General features: G+C 39.8%; 1 protein-coding gene across 1 annotated transcript; it reads left to right on the plus strand.

Moving 5' to 3' along the window:
• The first annotated feature begins 23,616 nt into the window (after nucleotides 1-23,616).
• On the plus strand, nucleotides 23,617-24,432 carry LOC123886297. The gene has a single exon (XM_045935627.1). It carries the CDS (start codon nucleotides 23,617-23,619, stop codon nucleotides 24,430-24,432), a length of 816 nt encoding a protein of 271 aa, XP_045791583.1.
• Nucleotides 24,433-26,926: the final 2,494 nt, after the last annotated feature.

Raw genomic sequence — 26,926 nt, forward strand, 5'->3', positions numbered from 1 at the left:
GTTAAGTCACGTGCGAGAGTATTGATTTAATTTCTGAACTGAATTGCATTGAGCACTCGAGTGTCTCCGGTCGAGAGATTGAGGCATAGAGTGTAGCGAACGATTGACGCGCGTTAATATCATTCGTTGTAGGTAGCTTCCGCCCGAGAGATCGGGGGAGTATCGACAACGAATAGAGTGGATTTTGACAAGAGATTGCGATTCACTAATTTGTCGATCTAGTTGTGAACACTTGAGTAAATTCCTATGATATAGTAGATTGCATGTGGTTTAGCTATAGACTAGGCGATTCCGATGATTCTACCTCGCTTTTCCATTATATCAAAGCACGTCTTTTAGCAATTCATTACTCAACATACCCCCAATTTATGTGTATTTTCTGTATAATGTCTATGAACACGATTCGACTAGTTTGATCACACAATCCCTGTGGATCGATATTTTTATTACTACGTGATTTTCGTGCACTTGCGAAATAAGTCATCAAGTTTTTGGCGCCGTTGCCGGGGATTGTGATTGATTCAACTAGGCAATAGTGTTCATATTTTCCGTGTTTCCTTTAATTTTCTGTTTTTGCATTTTTCTGTCGAGAGCATTCTACTTGTTTGTTTAATTGTGCATGCGGAGAACAGGTCCTCAAGAGCTGCAATTTGATCCAGAGATTGAAAAGACAGCTCGCGCAATTCGAAAGGCAATAAGGGAAGCTCAAGCTTCAAGGGGAACAACTTTGCTAAGGGATACACCGGACTGTCAAGGACAGACTGCTGCAACAATGGAGGAAGAACAGGTTCCACCGGTTCCTCAACCGCCAAGGCGTACCCTTGGTGATTATGGGAGGAGAGACAATGACGCGTTGGCAAATCAAGGCTTTCAACCGGCGAATCCTGTCTCATTCGACATCAAGAACACGGTCCTTTCCGCCCTAAAAGAGAATCCTTATTCAGGTTCGGAAGCTCAATGCCCGAACTTACACTTGTCTCACTTCTATGAAGCCTGCGACTATACCGATCCACCGGGGGTGAGCGAATCGGACAAAAGACTGAGGTTATTCAAGCATTCTCTCACCGGCCGTGCTAAAGATTGGTTAGACACGATACCCGCCGGAACGATTGCGACTTGGAGACAGCTGGAGCGGAAGTTCTTAGATCGTTATTTCCCTATTCATAAGTTTCTAGAAAGGAGGGCTGAAATTAGCAACTTCGAGCAAGCGGATGGTGAAACGTTGTATGATGCTTGGGAGAGGTTCAAAGTTTGTCTTAAAAGGTGTCCGAATCACGGTTTCGATGGCCACAATCAGATGCAAATGTTTACCCAAGGTTTGAGGGCTCAAACGCGAATGATACTTGACGCATCAGCCGGTGGTTCGTTGAAGAACCGTGACGAAACTGAAGCAAGAGAATTGGTGGAAAGCATGGCTCAAAACGAGTATAGAGCTACTAATGATAGAGGAGCCAAAAAGAAAGGCGGAGTGTTGGAATTGGATACTCAAACAGCACTATTGGCACAGCAAAAGCTCATGACTAGCCAAATGGAAGCAATGATGAAGCTGCTGTCCAATCCGCAAGTCCAAACTTCTCCAATAGGTAAAATTGACAATGTGCGCTGTGATTTTTGTTTGCAGGACCACCCAAATGGCGGATGCTTCCCGGAGGGTTCAGAGGAGGCTCGCTACTTGGCCAATTTTCGGAAGCCATACAACAACAATAACGGTTCCGGATGGGGGAACGGTATGCAAAGTCAAGGTGCACCGCAACAGCAGCAAAGGCCTCCATCAAGGATGGAAGAGACTCTAAATCAGTTCATGCTCATGACCCAAAGCAACTTTGAAGCGATGAAATCGAGTCAAGCAACCTCTAACAAGAATCATGAAGCTTCTATAAAGAACCTTGAGGTGCAAATGGGTCAGCTGTCAAGACAGTTTTCTATGTTGCAAAACCAAGGAGGTTTCGGTGGAAACACTCATGACAATCCGAAAAATGAAACTTGCAATGGAATCACGTTGAGGAGTAGAGAGATACCGGAAAGGCCAGCTGTGGAGAAGCCCTTGAAAAAGAAGGTCAATGAGGGAGAAGTTGAAAATAAGAAAGAGGATGTAGTCGAAAAGAAGGTCAATGAAGGAGAAGTAGAAAATGAAAATGTGCCTAAAGAAGTTGAGTTTAGTGAGGATGAGAAAGAAGAAGTTGAAAAACAGAGGGAGACAAAAGAAAAAGAGAGTAAGAAGGTAGAGAAAGGTAAAGGAGTTGATGAATCGCCATATGCTAGGATGCCTTTTCCTAGGAGAAAGAAAGTTAAGAATCTTGAGCGGGAGAAGGAGTTCAAGAAGTTCATGAAGGTGTTGAACAAGCTTGAGATGGCTATACCATTAGTGGAGGCATTGGAGCAAATGCCAAGTTATGCAAAGTTTTTGAAGGAGCTGCTCACAAAGAAAAGAAAACCATTAGATGATGAAATGGTAAGTATGACGGAAGAGTGCAGCGCCCTCATTCAACGGAAGCTACCGCAGAAAAAGAAAGATCCGGGGAGCTTTACAATTCCATGTTCCATTGGAACGCTCACTATTGAAAAAGCTTTGTGTGATTTGGGTGCTAGCATTAATCTGATGCCGTTATCAATGATGAAGAAGATACCGGGAGCGGTAGCAAAGCCGACAAAGATGAGTCTCTCTTTGGCGGATAGATCGGTTGTGCATCCGGAAGGTATTCTCCATGATGTACTGGTTAAAGTTGCTGGGTTTGTGTTTCCCGCAGATTTTGTGGTCTTAGACATAGAAGAAACTAGGGAGTGGGAACCGTTGCTACTTGGTAGACCCTTCTTAGCAACTAGCCGTGCCCTAATCGATGTGGAGATGGGGGAACTCATGCTAAGGACCGATGATCAGCAGGTTACATTCAATGTCTTTGATAAGATGGAGTGTGATGATGGAGACCCACAATGTTTTAAAATCCAGGTTGATGATCATATTGTTAAACATGCTCTTAAATTACCTTGGAATGCACACTACTTGCCACATGGTGGCACTTCTTTTCCTTAACCCCTAGGGGTATGGAACGTCAAGCATCGGGACGTTAAACAAGCGCTGGTTGGGAGGCAACCCAACGGGTTCTAATGTTTTAGTTGCTTTGTTTTTGAAGTATGTAGGTAGATGTGCAGCAGAAGCAAGGACAGAAGCAAAACAGGGCAGACCAGAATTCTACTACGCCGGGGGCGCAGTACAATCACGCGCGGCGTGATCCTTCATCACAGAGGAAGAAGTTTTCAGAAGGCGTTACGCGCGGCGTAGGGGTATATCACGCGCTGCGTGAAAACTGGAGAAATATGGAGTCTCTGACTAATTGATTACGCGCCGCGTGATGGTGATTACGCGCGGCGTGGCCTGTTTGAAAGAAGTTCTTGACCGTTACAATTGGTACCACGCGTGGCGTAGCAGGGGTCACGCGCGGCGTGGTTACACAGGAAAGCGTGTAAAATTTGAATTTCTTCATCTTCCCAACCACTCCATCCATCCCATCATCAATTCACACGGTCTCCCACACAGAAAACTCCATTGATAACCCATTTTCACTCTTCAAACCTCTCCAATTTCACTTCTAATCACCTTCAATCATCCATTTCCTTCACATTCACATACCACCCATTTCACCCACTCCTAATTCCACTCCAAATCCCTCATTTCATCACATTTCACCACTCTCCCAAATTAACCCATTTCAATCTTTACAATATCAAGATGTTGACACGGCTAACCGGAAAGGGAAAGAAGAAGAGTGATGCTAACCCAACACAAGAGCCACCCAAGAAACCAAGGACGAAGATGAGTGCTAGCAAGGGCCAATCTTCTCGGACCGCTCAAGCATCTCCTCCTCGCCGGAGCAATGTCACTCGGCCACAGGTTCATCCCCACTTCATCAGTGAAGTTCATGAGAAAAGGTACTCACAAATTCGAACCTTTACTATTAATCAAGAGAAGGGTTTTGGTGAGGACTTGCTGAATGTTGTAGCTGAGTTAGGGAATGAGATAAAGTCTAGGGGATGGGAGAAATTTAATAAATTGATGATTAAAGATGAAGTGAATCCTGGAAATCAGATGTGGGCTAGGGAGTTCTTTGCAAATGCCTATTTGCCGGATCAACCAATGTTTCCGGAATATACTTCGGTGGTTAGGGGTGTTAAGGTGAGTTATTCTTTTGAAACTATAAACAATCTGCTTGGTTGTGCTGCTGGAGGCGTGTGTGAACTCTTGCGTGATAGAGAGAGGATCGACAAGAGTGGTATTGAAGTTAGGGAGGAACTAAAGAGTATAGTATGTCGTCCGGGAGCAATGTGGCTAGCCCACTCAGCAGCTTCTCTTCCTAGAAGGTTGAGCTTAACAAGTTTTAATCCCGTTCACCGAGCTTGGGGTGAATTTTGGTTGAAAAATGTGAGGGTTGTTGGCAACAATTCAGAGATTCAGCTTGATAATGCGCACGCGGTTCGATTGTTGGTTGAAGGGAAGTTTATTAATCTTGGGTATTGGTTACAAAAAGATCTTCATGAAATAGCCAATCATCCGAACCCTACTTTTACTTTGGGACATTGTAATCTCATCGCTGCTTTGTGTAGGGCGAATAATGTTCCCATGAATGTGCAAGAAGGTGATCTTCATCCCGTCCGTCCATTGTCTTTATCATACTTCATCAAAAAGTTTGAGAGAGGACCTATTGTGCCCCGTGGTGAGGCGAATGCTGCAAGGGAGGAAGCCTTGAGGGAAGAAGAAGAGATTAACCGGTTTGAAGAGGGTAACCATCCGGATCAACAGGGGGATCCGGCATATGAGTCTCAAGAAATACCGGCACATGCTCCTCCTCTGTATTCGCATGATATGAATCAGCTTGCGTCAATGTTGCATCAGATGGAAATCTCACAATATTCCGGGTTGCCGAATCTTTATTTTGATATCGCCTCTTCCATGTACACCGAGGCGATGACTTACCGATCTACCTTCCCTCCTCCTACTTTTGGGACTTTGTATCCCGTTGATACTGATTGGGAGGCGCATCAGGCGAGGGAGCTGAACTCATTTCAGGCCAGACAAGCATACAATTCGGGTCTGAGAACTTCTGAGTTGGCGGAGATCGAAAGGCGACGCCGGGTTGAGCAGGATGAGGCTGCAGCTATGGAGAGGGAAATGCTGGATGTGGATGGGCTGAATTTGAATTTGAATAGCCCGTTCACAAACTACTTCACTGGCCAACCGGACGACGCGGTTTGACGTTGTTGGTGATGCTGTTCTGCTGCTGCTGCTGATACTATTCTACTACTCTATCTCTATCTTTACTTCATTGTCTTTTATTTGCTTGTTTTGTAATAATATTTGATGTTGCTTGGATATTGGCTGGATGTTTTAATTGTGTACTCTGAATTTTAATCTTCTTTTGTTTAATTGTGGAATGGTTTTCACCTTGAGAGTTTGTTTCAATATTTTGGCATGTTCCGTCTAGTCACTTGAGTATCAATTACTTAATTTTCTCCGTGTGTGATTTGTGAAACTTGCAGTGCAATAGCTTGTTGCACTCATGTGATCAAGAGGCAAAGGAAGGGAACGCACACTTTTTGACCGGTTCTTTGATTCGACCCAACCGAGAGGTATTGAGCCAAACACTCCTTTTTCTTCTATGTGTGATATCCACTCATGTATTGTCTCTCGATTTTGCTTGTCGTCTTTTTATTTGATTGGTACTTTTGTAGCACACACGAGGCATGTTCCTTGGTACCTTTGAGCCTTTCTATCCACCCTTACTTATAATTATCCTTTGCTTAACCAATTTGAGCTGAAAAAGAAAATGTTATGTTTGCAAAACCTTAAGAAATTTTTGATGAAAAAAGGAATGACTTTCTTGGAGGTTAGGCACCTAATTAGTGGTTGATGCGCATTGCTCACTACTAAGTTTGGGGTTGCTCTTTGGAATTAGCAACAAATAAAGTTTGGGGTGAGGGTACTAGAGAACTTACAAAAAGTTTTGATTTGAAAAATTGAGAAAAATTTCAAAAGTTGCAAGGCTTTAGTCATTTTGAAAAGAAAAAAAAAAACAAAAAAAAGAGATGAATGTGGAAAAATTAGAAAAGAAGTACAAAAAGAAGTGATGGCCTTCAATTCAAAAGAATTGCAAAACTTTGTTTGATGATTTGAAAAAGTTCTCTAGTCCACTATAGTAAAAAGGAAAAAGGGGTTTGGTTTATGAAAATGTTCTTTGACTAATAGGGGGATCTAACTCCAAGTTTTTCTACTACTTATCCAAAAATGTCACCATCCACCCTAGCCAAGCCACGTTATAACCCTAAAAGACCTCTAATGTGTGTGCACAAAGTGAACCAAATGAATTCTTAGACTACTTGCAAAATTATTGTTGACTTGCATTGATGTGTTGATTTGAGCGAATTACCAAAAACTGAAGAGTGCATGTGAGTAGTGTGATGAAATCATAGAGCCTTGGTCGAAAAGTGTGAACTACTTGAAAATGTCTTGCGGGAACGGTTGTGCAGTTGAGCATTGTTTGCAGGTGGATCATTGATCATCAGGTGAGTCTCACGTATGTATGATTCGAGTGAATTTAAGGAAAATGCCAAGGTCTTGACACAAAAGCTTGAGGTAAAAGTTGTTTCCTTGAGGACAAGGAAAGGTTTAAGTTTGGGGTTGTGATGACAAATCGTCACACTCTCTAATCCATGCCTATTTTAGCAACATTAGATGCATTTTAGTAGGTTTTTAGCAATAAATATAAGAGAAATCTAACCATTAGCTTGATTACTTGTTTTGCAAGAAAACAGGAAAAACTGCAGGAAATGAATGATTTTCACTACGCTGGGGGCGTAGCCCATCACGCGCCGCGTGATGGAGCTCACAGGGAGCCAAGATTTTCACTCTGATCACGCGCGGCGTGACGCCTTACCACGCGCGGCGTGAAGCTTTGCTGAAGAAGAAGATTGCTCTCTGACTTGATCACGCGCCGCGTGATTCTGTTACCACGCGCGGCGTAGTTGATGGAATTGCAACCACGCGCGGCGTGATAGATCTGGCGCGCGGCGTGGTTGCCTTCTGTATATATAGTTTCTGCATAATTCTGTTTTCGGGTTGGAAAATTCTGCAAAATTGATCTACATTCTGGGTTTTGGAACTTCAAGATCGCGATTCAAGACTCCAGAGGATAGCTCCAAGCACATCGAGAGCATGGATTCACAAGCCATGGCGATGAAGCGAGGAAGCGAACGAAGCACGATGAGGAGCTAAGCTCCTTTGGAGGTAGGATCTAGGATAGTTTAGGATGTAGTTCAGCTGAATGTAATCTGCAAATGTTGTAAGAATTTACTCTCTCTATAGTGTTCATCCAATGCAAATCTGTTTTTAATGCTTTATAATCCTTCATTAGTGTTATAACGATTTCGAGTTAAGTCACGTGCGAGAGTATTGATTTAATTTCTGAACTGAATTGCATTGAGCACTCGAGTGTCTCCGGTCGAGAGATTGAGGCATAGAGTGTAGCGAACGATTGACGCGCGTTAATATCATTCGTTGTAGGTAGCTTCCGCCCGAGAGATCGGGGGAGTATCGACAACGAATAGAGTGGATTTTGACAAGAGATTGCGATTCACTAATTTGTCGATCTAGTTGTGAACACTTGAGTAAATTCCTATGATATAGTAGATTGCATGTGGTTTAGCTATAGACTAGGCGATTCCGATGATTCTACCTCGCTTTTCCATTATATCAAAGCACGTCTTTTAGCAATTCATTACTCAACATACCCCCAATTTATGTGTATTTTCTGTATAATGTCTATGAACACGATTCGACTAGTTTGATCACACAATCCCTGTGGATCGATATTTTTATTACTACGTGATTTTCGTGCACTTGCGAAATAAGTCATCATGTTCCAACAACAAACAATCAACCAAATATGCAGTTTCAATTCAATATGATGTTGCGTCAAAAAAAAAATCAATATGATGACGAGTAACATGACTGATTGCAATTTCTATATCCCAGATTCAACAAGTGACAACACTAGTTTGGCTTTTCGTGTTGCATATGATGCCGCCCAAAATGTCAAGTACTGTGGTTATTTTAATAAGGAATTGTGCACTTATGTTGGATCTATGTTATGCTCGGTAATTCCTGGATTCAGAAACTCTATGGAGACAGCACTAACTGGAATAGGGGTCAGGCCTCGATTCATGAGTTTACCATCCGAAGCTCATGACAACAACCAGCTATTTCGATTCAAGGACAATAATCTGTACAACCAGCTATTGTATCCTCCTAAAGAATTCATGAACTACGGGAAAAAGTTGGATGCTCTTCAATCAACCGTCTGAATCTTCCATTTGAAGAGAAGAAAGAATATGCAATTAGGACAATGCTTGGCACTCATCCTCTTCGCAATACTGTTATAACATTCCTTGTGAACAACTGCAATCATCCTGACACACAGAGTTGTAGTTTGTGTCAATATTTGAGCTACACACTATCTTGGTCAGGTGATATGCGTGTGTTCACTGTTATGTATGAGAGGCTAGTCAAGACTAATTCCCCGGTTCTCTCGGACCCTCTAGTTACTGCAGAGGTTGATAATTTGGAAGAGACTATGAAGGAAATTGCAGCTCACACTTATCCACAATATTGTGTTCTGTTTCTGATCTTTACCTGTTGTGAATTCTTTAATAATCACACTAATAATACTTTTGATGTGTGGAGCAAATCGAATAAGCAATCAAAACGTGGAAATAGCAATAATAATCACGAACAAAAGATAAGTAATAAAACTGTAAAGAACACGAAGCAATTGTTTACCCAGTTCAGTCAAAACCGACCTACTCTGGGGGAGAGAGCCACTCTCCGTTCCACTATCAAATGATGTTCTTGATTACAATGAAATCTCACAATAGAGTTGCAAGAATTAGCCTTGATCCTAATTCTACCCTAAGCCCGAATTTCTTCCCGTGACCAAGAAATTCAATGATAAGTGATTACAAGATGAAAGAATCAACACCCAAAACCTAGAGATGAACAAAGAGTAACCCTCTTAACCCTAGCCGCCGTTTTGGTGAAAGAAACCCTCAAAACTTGTTGTCAAAAAACAGAAAACTAATCTGCTGTTTTTTTCAGTTTTCTGTTTTTAGTTACCTAGCATGTCACCATATTTTTTGACAATGTTGATTTAATTCTCTATATAATATCATCTTTCTTAAAATGTAGGCATCTTCATTGAAGAAGTTTATACCGTTATTTAGTATAGAGTTTCTTTTTTGTTTTTGAGCTATAGTATAAAGAGTTCTCCAACTCAATACATAAAAAGTGTTTTTCAAGTTTACTAAATTTTTTCTTGAATAAATTCTCCCAGTAATATAAGAATGAAAATTTTTTCTTAGGTATTTCAATAAAAGATAAAATATAGAAAAAATATATAGTGTTTACACTCTATGATGTTAGGCAATTTTGATTTACCCCTGTAATTTTTTTTCCTCATATTACCCCCTGTAAAGATTTTGTCCTTTTAAGCTAATGTTACATGTAAATGTGCAAGAAAGAAAATGAAAGATTGGAAGATGATTATATTCCCCCATTTACCAATGGCATTATATATAGATAGGCTGAGACAAAGGTCTGAAAAGACTATATTCAGTGTTGTGAATTAAGCAATCAAATAAGCGAACGCAATAATAATCACAAAATAATCGGTAAACGGCGAGAAAGAAAAAGGACACAATAAAATTGTTTACTCAGTTCGGTCAAAGTGACTTGCTCTGGGGAGAGAGCAGCTCTCCGTTCCACTATCAAACTTGAAGTACTTGTTACAAAGAAATTCTCCAAAAGAGTTACGCGAATTAGCCTTGATCCTAATTCTACCCTAAGCCCGAATTTTTGCCCGTGACCAAGAAATTCAATATGAAAGTGTTTCCCAAGGTGATAGAATGATTACCCAACCTTAGAGTCTTCACAAGATGTTTATCTTATAACCCTAGTCTGTATGTTGGCCTCAGAAACCCTAAAAACATCTTGAAAATAAAAAAAAACGCACTGCCTGTAAATAGGCTCGCGCAGGCTGCGCCTCGCGCAGAAGGCAGGAGCTTTTAGCTCCACCTGCGTATCACAGCTGCGCCTCGCGCAGAATACCCTGCGTCTCGCATAGGAGGCAGCAGCTCAACCTGTTTTTTTCTGATCATAATTTCAAGGCAAATACAACATTCAGCCTCTAATGATGATCTTCATATGGTAAATTGTTTTGATGAGGGAGAAGCACAGAAAAACAGTAAAACTAGTGACTGTATTTCTACATTTAGGACATGATCAGTTAAAATCACCAAATGACATTAATTTGCATTCATAATTAAGAAGACAAGATTGCATCAAAAAAGAAATTAAGAAGACAAGATGAATAATTATTTACAAGTGTGGCCTTTGATGTATTGAAGAACTTGAGTTGCAGCCTCAAAATACTTCTGCATATATGTGCTGTTACAAACTGTTTGAGAATGTTTTGTAGCACAAAACAGATAAGTAACACTTAGGGTAGCCAATTAGAAAAACATAATGAATCCATTCTACAAAATTAGCTACATCATCAGTTGTTTATTCCAAAGCTTAAGGTGAACTGCAAGAATATCATATAGTTAATTAAATTAGAGGTACATGTCTTCTATTAGCAGCACATTACAAACAAAAATTTACTACCACAAGAAACAGATTTCCTTGTATTCTAGACACGGTACACCAAAAAATGACTAAATAAAAAGGGATGTCCAGAAACCAGATAATACATGACACATCAAGTACAAAATACGAAAGGAAATCGGAAAAAAGCCTAACAATTACTGTTGTGAAGATTCACCAAAGCTTTTACTGTTATAGGATCAGCCCCTGCTGTTAAAATAACCTCAGAGTCAGAAGCACTTGATCTTGCACAACTGGTGCCTCCCTTCTTCACCTCCTGTGCAACGGCAATCAATGTAGGAAACCTTGAAGAATGAACCATCAACATTTCAAAATATGAAGCCACAGACATGTAAAGCTGAGGACAAATATGAGACGCAACAGCTTCACTAGCCTCGGTAAAATCTTCCACCTCTGACAAAACCCGATCATCAAACAGAACAGGAGATTGGGGCTTAACCAACACATCATTGATAAGACTGAAATGCCGCATACCAGACCATGCTAACTCAGCACACAAATATTGACAAACACCGCCAATTTGTTCATCTCCCCAGTTACTTTTCCTCAATATAAATTTAATCAAATCATGACGAAGAGTCGAACAAGAACCAAGCATAGTCTTAATAACATTAGCTCTTCTAAAATCAAACGGAATATCAAGCTTAGCATCAGGATCAAATCCAACTAACTCTCTCAAATCACAAATACACCTACTCATAAAATCACTATAACTTTCTTTATCAGTAAACTTCTTCAAAAGAACAAGAACACAACAACTAAAGTAAACAAGTATTGTAGGCCATTCCAATTGTGGAATCTCGTTCTTGTCAATGTTACATTCCTTAGCCATGTATGGTAACCAAACAACCTTACTAGGTCTTACACCAATTCTGTTCAAAGCAGCTTCAGTTGAAGTTCGGAATACAGTAGGTGAACCGTAAACATTGCATAGCATAGAAGATACATTAACACATAACTCTTTGTTGTTGTTAGAGTTCTTTGCAGTGTTGTAGGCAACGGAAAAAGCCATCCCACAACGAACTTTATCATCTGATATATAAAATGTATGATCTGTCAAGTTTCCAATAGGAACAGATGTTGTTATTGGGAATAGCCACTCATCATCATTGGGATATCTTGGCTTTAATTCGTTCATGGTTGTTTTTAGACGGTTGAGATTAGTTGTTTTTGGAGTGTGAATGGGAGGAACAATTGTTTTCTTCATTCTTGATACAGGTAACAGTTGTGTTTGTTTAATGGAGCAAAGAAAAGGATGAAAATAACTAACGATAGAACTTCTTGATAGTGTTTAATTGGGTGGTTTGAAAGTGACAATATGCATGTGTAGTAGGTTGCAGGTGCCTTTTCAGATTGGCTTTTCTAATCACGCTAGCTAACCAAACATTGGGAACCATTAAAAGAGTGTTTTGGGAAGTCCAATTGTCTGTCAAATATCGGAAGCCAAAAAAAAAATAAAAAATAGTAGTTTATAGTGGATGAGGTTATAACGAATAAGCTAATTAATTGGAGTTGAGATCCTCTTTATTTCCTTATCTTACCATTTCTTCCATTACTAAAGTTTTTAAATATTTTGGAGTGTATAAAAGATATTTGGACTCACTTAATTTCAAACTTTTACATTTATATCCTCAAAACTAATTGAATTTGTACTGTTTGGTAAAATTAGCAGTTGAACTAGCTTATAAGTGTGAAATGACATAAAAAATATATGTGTAATTAATATTTAATTTTTTTTAAGTAAGATGATAGGGGTAAAATTGAAAGAAAAAATTATAAACTATAAGTTAGTAAAATAATAAGCTATAAACTCTTTTTCAAAAACTGTTGGAACAAATCTACAATTTGTATAAGAACTTGGTATATAATAAACACAAGTTGAAAACTAAAGTGTGTGAATTTGAAAAAGTTCATATTAAGTCCCACATTACTTCAGACACTCGCTTTAGTAATGTTTATAAACAATAAGGTCACTACTTGGGGTACGCCCCAAGGGGTACCCAGTTTTGTAAACGGGGCACACCATGCAGAATATCACACACGCGCGCGCCGCCGCCGTTCGGCCGGCACGGATCGAGCCGGGCTTGGTGATATATTAATTTTGTGCATTCTTATTAAGCAATAACTGATTCGCTAAAATAGTGATCACGTTTTTTTGCTGTGCAGGTCGACACAACAATTTTTATTTTCTCAAAACTGCTACAACTCATAAATCGATTGAATTTTTAAAGTGACTGCTATTTAAAATTATGATGAGAATGAAATGATGATGACGACGATGATCAAGATCACTAACTGTTCAAGGCTTCAAAGTAATTTTGCATAGAGGTGGACAAGCACCCGCAAATCGCCTGAATCCGCATATAACTTGACTGTAAAAGAACCGACCTGGATGGATCAAACTAAGTCTAACGGTTAAACATGTGATAAGTATGTTCTCATACGGTGGTGACCGAACCGCCTGTTATAGAAGAATCACCAATGATATCAGTTTATATCGTCAACGCACCAAAATACACAGAACTTAAAGCACCAAACACAAAACTAACCTAAAACTAAAGGAAGTGAAAAACCCAAAAAATCACCAATGTGACAGTTTATATCTTCAACGCGATAAAAAAATCATAATGTACCAAAAAACCCAAAAAATCACCAATGTGACAGTTTATACATACATCTATTTTTCAATGTATCAAAAAAGTCAAATTTTTCTTATAAATGTGTCCGGAGGGAGTATATTATACATGAACAAGTCTCTAGTTCATCATTTGCGTTTGAAGCAACAACTCTATGCGTTTTGAATAGTAGAGTCTTGTTGTGAATTCTTTAATAATCACACCAATAATACTTTTGATGTGTGGAGCAAATCGAATAAGCAATCAAAACGTGGATATAGCAATAATAATCACGAACAAAAATAAGTAATAAAACTGTAAAGAACACGAAGCAATTGTTTACCCAGTTCAGTCAAAACCGACCTACTCTGGGGGAGAGAGCCACTCTCCGTTCCACTATCAAATGATGTTCTTGATTACAACGAGATTCACTACAAAAGAGTTGCAAGAATTAGACTTCAATCCTAATTCTACCCTTTTCCCAAATCTCTTCCCGTGACCAAGAGATTTCAATGATAAGTGATTACAAGATGAAAGAATCAACACCCAAAACCTAGAGATGAACCAAGAGTAACCCTCTTAACCCTAGCCGCCGTTTTGGTGAAAGAAACCCTCAAAACTGTCTCAGAAAAAACAGAAAACGTGACCCTTTAAATACCCTGCAGTGATTTTCGCCCGAGGCGCAGCTTTTTCCGCCTGGGGCGAAATTTCCGCCGGAGGCACCAAAATTTCCGCCTGGGGCGCCAAAACAGAGAGCCCCCTTTTTCCTGCTTCAAATTTCGCCTGGGGCACAGGTTTTTCGCCCGGGGCGGAAAACAGCAGACTAGTGTTGTTTTTTCTTCACGTTTTCAAGGCAATTTGCAACAAATCTCCACCTTGCCTTTAAAACGATGGTGATGCCAACTTCCCATCAACCACCGTGCTGCTCTCTCCAAGTTTACACCACTCCTATTCGCCCCCCGGAGTATACCTCTCCGTACTCCCGAAAGATGCTTGCCTCCAATTGCCCTTGGATTTTTTAGGACAACCCACAAGCGACACCGTACCCTCTTCAAACCCCGGATTGTAGCTTTCCGTACTCTTGAAGATATGCTTGCCTCCAACCAACCTTGGAATTTTTAGGTGGTTTCACAAGCTGCAACCTCAAACTCTCCTTGTGTCCAACTACCTCCCGCAGTCTAACAAGTTACCAAGCTTGATCACCGTTGCTTCCACACAAGGTCTCCATAGCCATACCACTTTGGTGTACCTCCACCTCAAACCGAGTTTCCTCCACCAAAGCCTCAAACCGGTATATCCACTATGTCCTCCACCTTGTAACGTAACACTTTTCAACTACTCCGAAACACACATCAAGTCATTGTTAGTCTCCAACACTTCCCGGTTTAGTTCCACCACCTAGTAAACTTCATTTCACTAGTACAACTAAAACCAACCAATGTCACTAACAACCAACCGAAGTTTCACAACTTATCCACACCATGAGAATCACAACTAGTAACAAAGTTCAAGAACAATACCTCGCATTGTGTGAAAGAAATTCAACCATACCTTGAACCTTATAAGCTTTCCCGTCTCCAAGATGAACAAACTCCACCTTCAACTAGCTCTAGGGCTTCAAAGTACTCCTTCCTCAAAACACATGTGATCGGAGCATCCAAAGTCCATGACTTCAACTCCATTGATTCCCAACTTCACCACACTAACACATCCGCATTCTCACAGTAATAAAGTTGTTGTTTCGAACGTAATCCTGAGTATTATTACCACCGCCTCTCCAGGCTGATGTTGAGTATTATTACCACCGCCTCTCCAGGCTGATGTTGAGTATTATTTCACCGCCTCTCCAGGCCGATGTTGAGTATTATTACCACTGCCTCTCCAGGCTGATGTTGAGTATTATTACCACCGCCTCTCCAGGCTGATCAGCAAGCTATGAGTGTCAACTGGTGACTATGAGTGCTCCCGCACTCTCATAGCCTTCCTCCTCATCAACGGCAACATGAGCTGACGAACTACCGCTGCCCCTTCTCTGAGGACAGTCCTTCTTGAAGTGACCCGGATCCTGACAATAGAAGCATCTGAACTTGCCACCATTATCACCTTTTGGCCTAGACTTTGATCCATATTTCTTCCCCTTTCCTCTACCGTCGTTCTCACTTCTATCCCTCATCACATTTAACCCTTCCGCACTATCATCAACCCTCAAGTCTCTCAACTTTGTCAACTCCTTGGTCCTCAAAGCCGATTGAACTTCATCCAAGGTGATAGTACCTTCTTTGCCATAAAGCAACGCATCCTTGAGATTTTCAAGTGACTTGGGTAAAGCACACAACAAATGAAAGGCCTTGTCCTCGTCTTCCAAATTCACGTCAATGTTCGCCAAGTCGTCAATGATCTTGTTGAACTCCGAAAGTTGCTCCACCACAGGCTTGTTCTCCACCATTCGAAAGAAAAATAACCGTTCTTTCAAACACTGCTTATGTGCCAAAGATTTCGTCATATACAACGCATCCAGCTTGGTCCACATAGCCGCCGCAGTTTTTTCTTTAGCTACTTCCCTCAACACATTATCCGCGAGGCACAAGATAATGACACTCAAAGCCTTATCATTCATCTCGCTCTTTTCTGCGTTCGAGAGAGTATTTGGCATATTCGATATGCCCAACAATGCTTCAACACACTTTTGTTGTGTTAATATTGCCCGTACCTTCACCTTCCATAAACCGAAGTCATTTTTACCGGTGAACTTCTCAATCTCCCACTTAGAACCCATGATACTTAATTCGTTTGATCCTTTGCCCCACGGTGGGCGCCAATTGTTGTGAATTCTTTAATAATCACACCAATAATACTTTTGATGTGTGGAGCAAATTGAATAAGCAATCAAAACGTGGAAATAGCAATAATAATCACGAACAAAGATAAGTAATAAAACTGTAAAGAACACGAAGCAATTGTTTACCCAGTTCAGTCAAAACCGACCTACTCTGGGGGAGAGAGCCACTCTCCGTTCCACTATAAAATGATGTTCTTGATTACAACGAGATTCACTACAAAAGAGTTGCAAGAATTAGACTTCAATCCTATTTCTACCCTTTTCCCAAATCTCTTCCCGTGACCAAGAGATTTCAATGATAAGTGATTACAAGATGAAAGAATCAACACCCAAAACCTAGAGATGAACCAAGAGTAACCCTCTTAACCCTAGCCGCCGTTTTGGTGAAAGAAACCCTCAAAACTGTCTCAGAAAAAACAGAAAACGTGACCCTTTAAATACCCTGCAGTGATTTTCGCCCGAGGCGCAGCTTTTTCCGCCTGGGGCGAAATTTCCGCCGGAGGCACCAAAATATCCGCCTGGGGCGCCAAAACAGAGAGCCCCCTTTTTCCTGCTTCAAATTTCGCCTGGGGCACAGGTTTTTCGCCCGGGGCGGAAAACAGCAGACTAGTGTTGTTTTTTCTTCACGTTTTCAAGGCAATTTGCAACAAATCTCCACCTTGCCTTTAAAACGATGGTGATGCCAACTTCCCATCAACCACCGTGCTGCTCTCTCCAAGTTTACACCACTCCTATTCGCCCCCCGGAGTATACCTCTCCGTACTCCCGAAAGATGCTTGCCTCCAATTGCCCTTGGATTTTTTAGGACAACCCACAAGCGACACCGTACCCTCTTCAAACCCCGGATTGTAGCTTTCCGTACTCTTGAAGATATGCTTGCCTCCAACCAACCTTGGAATTTTTAGGTGGTTTCACAAGCTGCAACCTCAAACTCTCCTTGTGTCCAACTACCTCCCGCAGTCTAACAAGTTACCAAGCTTGATCACCGTTGCTTCCACACAAGGTCTCCATAGCCATACCACTTTGGTGTACCTCCACCTCAAACCGAGTTTCCTCCACCAAAGCCTCAAACCGGTATATCCACTATGTCCTCCACCTTGTAACGTAACACTTTTCAACTACTCCGAAACACACATCAAGTCATTGTTAGTCTCCAACACTTCCCGGTTTAGTTCCACCACCTAGTAAACTTCATTTCACTAGTACAACTAAAACCAACCAATGTCACTAACAACCAACCGAAGTTTCACAACTTATCCACACCATGAGAATCACAACTAGTAACAAAGTTCAAGAACAATACCTCGCATTGTGTGAAAGAAATTCAACCATACCTTGAACCTTATAAGCTTTCCCGTCTCCAAGATGAACAAACTCCACCTTCAACTAGCTCTAGGGCTTCAAAGTACTCCTTCCTCAAAACACATGTGATCGGAGCATCCAAAGTCCATGACTTCAACTCCATTGATTCCCAACTTCACCACACTAACACATCCGCATTCTCACAGTAATAAAGTTGTTGTTTCGAACGTAATCCTGAGTATTATTACCACCGCCTCTCCAGGCTGATGTTGAGTATTATTACCACCGCCTCTCCAGGCTGATGTTGAGTATTATTTCACCGCCTCTCCAGGCCGATGTTGAGTATTATTACCACTGCCTCTCCAGGCTGATGTTGAGTATTATTACCACCGCCTCTCCAGGCTGATCAACAAACTATGAGTGTCAACTGGTGACTATGAGTGCTCCCGCACTCTCATAGCCTTCCTCCTCATCAACGGCAACATGAGCTGACGAACTACCGCTGCCCCTTCTCTGAGGACAGTCCTTCTTGAAGTGACCCGGATCCTGACAATAGAAGCATCTGAACTTGCCACCATTATCACCTTTTGGCCTAGACTTTGATCCATATTTCTTCCCCTTTTCTCTACCGTCGTTCTCACTTCTATCCCTCATCACATTTAACCCTTCCGCACTATCATCAACCATCAAGTCTCTCAACTTTGTCAACTCCTTGGTCCTCAAAGCCGATTGAACTTCATCCAAGGTGATAGTACCTTCTTTGCCATAAAGCAACGCATCCTTGAGATTTTCAAGTGACTTGGGTAAAGCACACAACAAATGAAAGGCCTTGTCCTCGTCTTCCAAATTCACGTCAATGTTCGCCAAGTCGTCAATGATCTTGTTGAACTCCGAAAGTTGCTCCACCACAGGCTTGTTCTCCACCATTCGAAAGAAAAATAACCGTTCTTTCAAACACTGCTTATGTGCCAAAGATTTCGTCATATACAACGCATCCAGCTTGGTCCACATAGCCGCCGCAGTTTTTTCTTTAGCTACTTCCCTCAACACATTATCCGCGAGGCACAAGATAATGACACTCAAAGCCTTATCATTCATCTCGCTCTTTTCTGCGTTCGAGAGAGTATTTGGCATATTCGATATGCCCAACAATGCTTCAACACACTTTTGTTGTGTTAATATTGCCCGTACCTTCACCTTCCATAAACCGAAGTCATTTTTACCGGTGAACTTCTCAATCTCCCACTTAGAACCCATGATACTTAATTCGTTTGATCCTTTGCCCCACGGTGGGCGCCAATTGTTGTGAATTCTTTAATAATCACACCAATAATACTTTTGATGTGTGGAGCAAATTGAATAAGCAATCAAAACGTGGAAATAGCAATAATAATCACGAACAAAGATAAGTAATAAAACTGTAAAGAACACGAAGCAATTGTTTACCCAGTTCAGTCAAAACCGACCTACTCTGGGGGAGAGAGCCACTCTCCGTTCCACTATCAAATGATGTTCTTGATTACAACGAGATTCACTACAAAAGAGTTGCAAGAATTAGACTTCAATCCTAATTCTACCCTTTTCCCAAATCTCTTCCTGTGACCAAGAGATTTCAATGATAAGTGATTACAAGATGAAAGAATCAACACCCAAAACCTAGAGATGAACCAAGAGTAACCCTCTTAACCCTAGCCGCCGTTTTGGTGAAAGAAACCCTCAAAACTGTCTCAGAAAAAACAGAAAACGTGACCCTTTAAATACCCTGCAGTGATTTTCGCCCGAGGCGCAGCTTTTTCCGCCTGGGGCGAAATTTCCGCCTGAGGCACCAAAATTTCCGCCTGGGGCGCCAAAACAGAGAGCCCCCTTTTTCCTGCTTCAAATTTCGCCTGGGGCACAGGTTTTTCGCCCGGGGCGGAAAACAGCAGACTAGTGTTGTTTTTCTTCACGTTTTCAAGGCAATTTGCAACAAGTCTCAATCCATAGTGAAGCACATAACGGAGTTCAACAAAATCATTGATAATTTAGCTGACATTGAAGTGAAATTTGATGATGAGGATAAGGCTCTCCTCTTGTTGAGTTGCTTACCTAGATCCTTTGAGCATTTTAAGGATGCACTCCTTTATTGCAAGGAATGCATTATTACATATTGGATGAGGTTCAATCAGATGCAATATTTGTAAAAGTTGTTATTTTTATAAAAAATGTAAAAAAATTCTAAAAAAAAACCTATAACAAACGGCCTCAAGTTGACAACTTATCACTTTTTGTTTATATCAATTAGAAAAAAATTAATTAGTTAATCATATTTATTTTTATATCATTTCATATTTTTCAATCTAGTTCAACCACTAAATATATCTGACGCTACAAATTTAATTAGTTAGTTTAACCGCTATAAACTTGTATTAGTATTACTATAATAATAATAATAATAATAATAATAATAATAATAATAAGTTAGCTTATCACCTAATTATAAACAAAAATTTGTAGCACTTGAGCAGGAGGAATTGAGGAGAAACAGAATTAGCATGCTTCATTTGGAATTTGGAATTGGAATAGATCGATATGGCATTCATAGGAAATGGTGTTAGTAAGTAAAGCACTAAATAATAAATATAGTAATAATGAGAAAATTGAATCGTTAGTGCTCTCGCTTATTAAGATATATCTTTTGTATTCCTTCCCTATACAACTAATTGATGGACTCCATAATATATTCAGTTTCCAATACAATCCAGTAAGTTACAGCACAATGCCCCCACTTAGGCCACATTTATATATAGCACGTTATCTTATTTTTGTATAACCAAAAGCTAAATCTTCACTCATCCACGTCTATCTTTTCTTGGAGTTGTTATAGAAAAAATGAGAAAAAGATCCACTCAATCACCAGACAGCAACGAAGAGGAAGAAAATGCATCGGATCGAAGCATTGTCCGCTCAACTCGTCCAAGAATAGGAAGTGTTCCAAAAACCAACAATCAGCCAAATACGCAGTTTGAATTCAACATGATGGGGAACATGACTGATTGTCTTTTTTATGTCCCTGATGTAGCAGGAGACTGCACTGGTTTGGCTTTCCGTGTTGCATATGATAAGGCCAAGTCATATGATAGTAACAAGACTAAGAAGCAGTTATGCTCATATGTGGGATCTATGTTATGTGCGGTGATTCCTGGTTTCAGAAACTCTGTGGAGACAGCACTGGAAAGAATCGGCATCAGACCTGAATTTGTGAGTTTACCATCCCAGGCTCGTAAAATTAACATTGTGATTTCTGAAGTTCCTCAATTGGATTGGTCTTCCATTCTTGTTATCTTTGGCTACTGTGTCCTTCTTCTTTTCAAGGTTGACAACGAGGACTTTTTTTGTTTTAAGTATATGTGCCTCAGTCGTCCCAGCCATGTCAAGATTTCTAAACTGAAGGAAAAACTTGGATGCACTTCATATTTGAATATACCATTTAATGAGAACGATGAATATGCCATTAGGACCATGCTTGGCACTCGTCATCTTCGTGAAACTGTTATAACATTCCTCATGAACAAATTTGATCATCCTGACTCACAGATTTGTAGTTTGTGTCAATATTTGAGCAATACACTATCCTGGTCAGGTGATATGCGTGTGTTCGCTGTTATCAATGAGAGGCTAATTAAGACTAAGTCCCCTGTTCTCTCTCACTCTGCAATTACTGCGGAGGTGGATAATTTGGAAGAGACTATGAAGGCAATCGGTGCTCACACTTATCCACATTATTTCAGTCATTTGTGTTCTGATTCTGAACTTTTCCATCTTGATGTTTCCAGATTTAGGACTTTGTTTGCTGTTGCACTCGACCTGGACAGAACATTTGATAGTTCTTATGCTAATGATTACAGCTCTGCAGATGTTTCAGAAGTTAACCATAAAGCAGTAAAAAAATTACTTGAACTTCACTGGGAAGCTAGTTCATTTTGATTGAGAGTTGATGAGGCAAGAAATAGCAACTTTATGAGTAAGTGTATTTGTAAATTGAGAGTTAGTTGGATATAATTGCCGTTAATTTTAGAAGAGCAAATGTCATTAAGAATATGCTTGGTCTCACTATAAACTTTGAAGAGAGTATATTTGACATTTGCAAAGATTCTGTGAAATGTGTTATAAAATTTTGAATTTCTTGATCTACGTTGTCTCCTAAGCTTAAAGTTAGTAGTATATGACTTCTATGTAGCAACACTACAAACCAACATATTGTCTTGACATGGTACACCAAAAGATGGCTTAATATGATCTATCAGAATTAAAATGATCACAAACATAAAAACAATAATAGATAAACACATGACACATTAGAGTACAAAATATGAAATGAAATGATAAAATGGCCTAACAGTTATCACCAAAGCTTTAACTGTTATAGGGTCTGCCCCTGCAGTCAAAATAACCTCATAGTTGGTAACACTTGAGCTTGAACAACTGGTGTCTCTCTTCTTCACCTCCTTTGGTAACATGCAAGAGTTGGCTACCGAAATCAATGTAGGAAACCTCGATGAATGAACCATCAACATTTCACAATAAGAAGCAACAAACATGTAAAACTGAGGACAAATATGAGACACAACAGCTTCACTAGCCTTGGTAAAATCTTCCACCTCTGACAAAACCCGATCATCAAACAGAACAGGAGATTGGGGCTTAACCAACGCATCATTGATAAGAATGAAATGCTGCATACCAGACCATGCTAACTCAGCACACAAATATTGACAAACACCGCCAATTTGTTCATCTCCCCAGTTACTTTTCCTCAAAATAAATTTAATCACATCATGACAAAGAGTCGAACAAGAACCAAGCATAGTCTTAATAACATTAACTCTTCTAAAATCAAAAGGAATATCAAGTGTAGCATCAGGATCAAATCCAACTATCTCTCTTAATTCACAAATACACCTTCTCACAAAATCACTATAACTTTCTTCATCAGTAAATTTCTTAAAAAGGACAAGAATACAACAACTAAAGTAAACAAGTATTGAAGGCCATTCCAATTGAGGAATCTCGTTCTTGTCAATGTTACATTCCTTAGCCATATATGCTAAGCAAACAACTTTACTAAGTCTTACCCCAATTCTGCTCAGTGCTACTTCCACTGAAGTTTTGAAAATAGTTGGATTTGGAGTAACAAACACGTTACATAGCATCGATCCTACATTAACACATAACTCTTTGTTGTTTTTAGTGTTCTTTGCAGTGTTGTAGGCCACAGAAAAGGCCATGCCACAATGAACTTTGTCTTCTGAGAGATAAAATGTATAATCAGTCAAGTTTCCTATTGGAGTGGATGTTGTGACTGGGTATAAGTGCCAAGGTTTTAAATTGCGGTTTCGGTTGTTGCGAATGCGGCCATTGCGGTTGCTGCAACACGCAATGCGGTTGTTGCGGTGTGAAATCATTTTGAAATTTCACAAACTATATAAAATGAAACTACAATGTAACTACACTATTTAATATTTATCCACCATTGTATAGTCTTAGTTTATTCCATAAACAATAATTTGAATGTATTTAAAATACACGGTTGAGATATTGTTAAAAGTAAGATTTTTCATTAATTTGACACAAATTAGGATTTGAAGTTCATAAATTTTATTTTTTTGTGAGAAAATTTGAACGAACATCGCTGAAAACATCTGATGCGGCTTTCAATGCGGTTACGATGCGGCCATACACGTGAATTAAGATCACACCACAATTGCGGTGCGATGCGGGTGCGGTGGCTACCGCATCAGCAATACTGCGGCCGTAAGTGCGGTTGCGGACCGCAATTTAAAACTTTGGGTATAACCACTGGTCGTCGGTGGGGTATTTTGGCTTGAGTTTATTCAAAGTGGTTTTGAGACGGTTGAGGTTAGTTTCCGGTGAAGTGTGAATGGGAGGGACATTTGTATTCTTCATTGTTGAGTACAAGTAATAAATGTTTTGTTTGTGTAAAGCCCAAAAAGAAGGAAGGAAATAGAGCAAGATGTTAATCAGCAGTACAACTTCTGGAACTTTTGATATTACTCCTAATTAAAATAAGCGCTTTTAAACAGCAACGCTCCCTTTCTCTGCGCCGCTCTCTTGCTCTGCTAGGTTTTTTGGTTAACAACAACGCTTCCAACTCTATGGCATTCACGTTCACGGCTGAAAGGCCACCAAATAGTCATATGAAAACTCCTCCTGGTCCACCGGATCGTGGCGGAAAGGGCGGAATCCATGAGAACGACAAATACGTGAAATCAACAGTGTCTTTTAGAGACAAAGTATTGGGAAATCATGCTACTATGGAAAGGGAAAAGGTGGATCTTATTGCTAAAAAAATGGCACAGGTTGAACTTGTGCAGGGAAACAAATTAATGCCAATGCTTCACCTAGAGAACTCAGTCATCGATGATTTAAGTGTTCCATGGAAAGATGCATTGGTTGTCAAAATCCTAGGAAAAAATTTGGGCTACAACACCATGAAAACAAAGCTTGAGAATGTTTGGAAACTCTTTGGTGGGTTTGAACTTATGAACATTGGGCACGGTTACTATATGGTCAAGTTTGATGGTGAGAAAGACAAGAATACAATGATCAATGGAGGTCTGTGGATGATTTACGATCGCTACCTCGCTGTGAGCCAATGGTCCCCAACGTTCAATGTGGCAACCACAACGATTAATAAAACAATGGTTTGGATACGAATTCCAAGCTTGAACCTTGTCTACTACGATGAGAGTGTTCTTTGGGCATTAGCAACAATGATAGGTAATCCTGTGAAAGTTGATATGCATATGTTGTGTGTGGCTCGTGGTCGATTTGCTAGGATTTGTGTCGAAGTGGATCTTACTATTCCAGTGGTAGGGCGCGTCGGTATCAATGGAGAATGGTATCAAGTTCAATACGAAGGCCTTCATATAATATGTACGCAGTGTGGTTTGCTACGGACATGTGCTTAAAGATTGTGCCTTGAAAGTAAAGAGTTGAACGACGGTGGAAAGCGAGAAAGTTGTACAGCCTGAGGAAAATGTTGTGAACCATATTGCTGCCAACACTCACGACGGTGAACGAAACAAAGGGGGAGAATCGTTCCACAATTCTGATGAACTAAATTCCGAGAATCTGGTGGGATGTCTAGAGGACTTGAAAATCAGAATTCACATCTAGACATTCTAAATATGGTAGGGAAGGTGGATATGCAGAGACATATGCAAAAAGATGATGGAAATGACACTGCAGTATCTAATGCGCGCAATACTAATAGAGAAAAGAAAAAACGGTTATGGAATGATTATAGTGGAGCTAGCAACAACAAAGTCAATGAGAGCTACAACACCACTAATTCATCTCCAGTGGGCGTGTATAAAGGAGACACCACTGTTAAAATTCAAATCATTTCAACAAAAGTGCAAGTGAGAAATAGTAACAACTTAAAGACTGATCCAAAAATCAGCAACAATAAAATAGATGGCATACCAACAAGTCAACTCCAACATATTGGCTTGGGACAACAAAGGGAGGGTGTTTCAAATAAAGTTCCAATCCTTTCCTTTATGAATGCAAGTAACCAGGATGTGGAGAATTCAAAGGCCCATCATGCAAATGGAGGGAGTTCACGTGCAGAGCAAGAATAAGAAGCCAAATACATGGGCTCGGTACCCACGTGTCTTTAAATTAATGAAACCTTTTATGCAGTATTTTTTCATAAAATTATTATTATTATTATTATTATTATTATTATTATTATTATTATTATTATTATTATTATTTTTAATGATTGTGATTAATTGGAATTGTAGAGGTGCTTAAGGAAAAAAATTCCGAAGAGCACTTAATAATTTTTACAGGAAAAACAAAGTTGACATGGTTGCTTTACAAGAAACTCGGTGCCGTGGCAACGTTGCTCGTAATACAATTAGAAGTCTTGGCTTCAAAAATTATTTAGGCTTAAATGCAGTTTTGCCCCCCCTGTTTTGATTAAATCGGAATTTTACCCCCTGTTTTAAAATACAGATTTTTATCCCCCTGTTTTTAAATTTTTTGAATTTTGCCCCCACCAAAATTTTGCACAAAATCTGCTTTCGAGTCTCAACTTCAAAGCTTCGCACATAATTCAATTTGGATCCATAATTCAACAAACTAGTACCGAAATGACCGCAATCGAGTTAGTTTTCCACAGAATTAAATTCCATTAAATTTGGAGTTACAAAGAGAGATTAATTACCGTTTTAGTGAAGGTCTGTCCAAATTAATTATTGTATGGAACTACTACTGGTATTTTTGTCATGTCTCTTACCCTGTAATTCATTTTTTAATAGTATTTACATGTCTGGAAAACTAACGAAATTACCCTTGTTGTCATTTCAATTTCGTCGAATTTGGAGTTACGATGTGTGAAGCTGTTGTGTCTCACATTTGTCCTCAGTTTTACATGTTTATGGCTTCATACTTTGAAATGATGATGGTGCATTAATTTTTCGAGATTTCCTACATTGATTGCCATTGCACAGGAGGTGAAGAAGGAAGAGGAAGACACTGATGGTGGAAGTTCAAGAGGAACTAACTGAGATGTTATTTTAACTGCAGGGGCAAACCCTATAACAGTAAAAGCTTTGGTGAATCTTCACAGGTTTAGTTGTTAGGCCTTTTTAACATTTCATTTCATATTTTGTACTCAAATGTTTTGTGTTTAGTTGGACATCCTCTTTTTCTATTGTTATTGTGTTCACTTTAATTTTGGTGGATCATATTTAGCCATTTTTTCGATCTTGTCAGGGCCGGTTTTGGGCCTGGGCTACCAGGCCTCCAGCCCAGGGCCACAAAAAAAAAGAGGGCCACAAAAAAAATATTTTGGTAATAGGTAGTAATATTGGGGGGGTTTAAGTAGCAACAATAATGGCCCAACAATAATTATGGCCCAACAAAGCATAATTAGACCCAAAAAAAAACAAAAATTTCAAGGCAAGGATGTGATTTTGCGTCTAAACCACTTTCTTTTTCACCCCTTCACCCTTGATCAGCTTCAGCCTTCAGCGTCTTTCACTTTCTCATCCTCCCTTCACCGAATCACCGAATTTTTTCGTCACCACACCGTGAAACTAAAGGGGAATTTTTTCATCCTCCCTTCTCCTCTCTCTCTCGATCTCTCTCACTGAAACTAAAGGGGAAAATCATAACCCTGAGAAAAAAAATCAAAATTCAAGGTTAGTATTTAGTTGATCAATTGTTTTCATTTTTAAATTATTAATTTCTTCTTTATTCATTATTAGGAAAGGATAGTTCATATCATAGTTGTTGTTGATGATGATGTTATTGTTGTTGAACATGAGGTTTTTTTTTTTGACAAAAATTGTTGAACATGAGGTTATTTGTGCTAATAGTCTATTATTACTAAATAAGGATGTTGTTACTTGTTGAAAATTTCAGGTCTACTAGGTTCAATTTCAACGCTAC

Source organism: Trifolium pratense, linkage group LG5, assembly GCF_020283565.1.
Source record: "Trifolium pratense cultivar HEN17-A07 linkage group LG5, ARS_RC_1.1, whole genome shotgun sequence".
In the NCBI taxonomy this organism is placed as follows: domain Eukaryota; kingdom Viridiplantae; phylum Streptophyta; class Magnoliopsida; order Fabales; family Fabaceae; genus Trifolium; species Trifolium pratense.

Excerpts from the sequence above, each read along its gene's own strand:
- LOC123886297 (XM_045935627.1), top strand. The coding sequence starts at position 23,617 with ATGGCATTCACGTTCACGGCTGAAAGGCCACCAAATAGTCATATGAAA.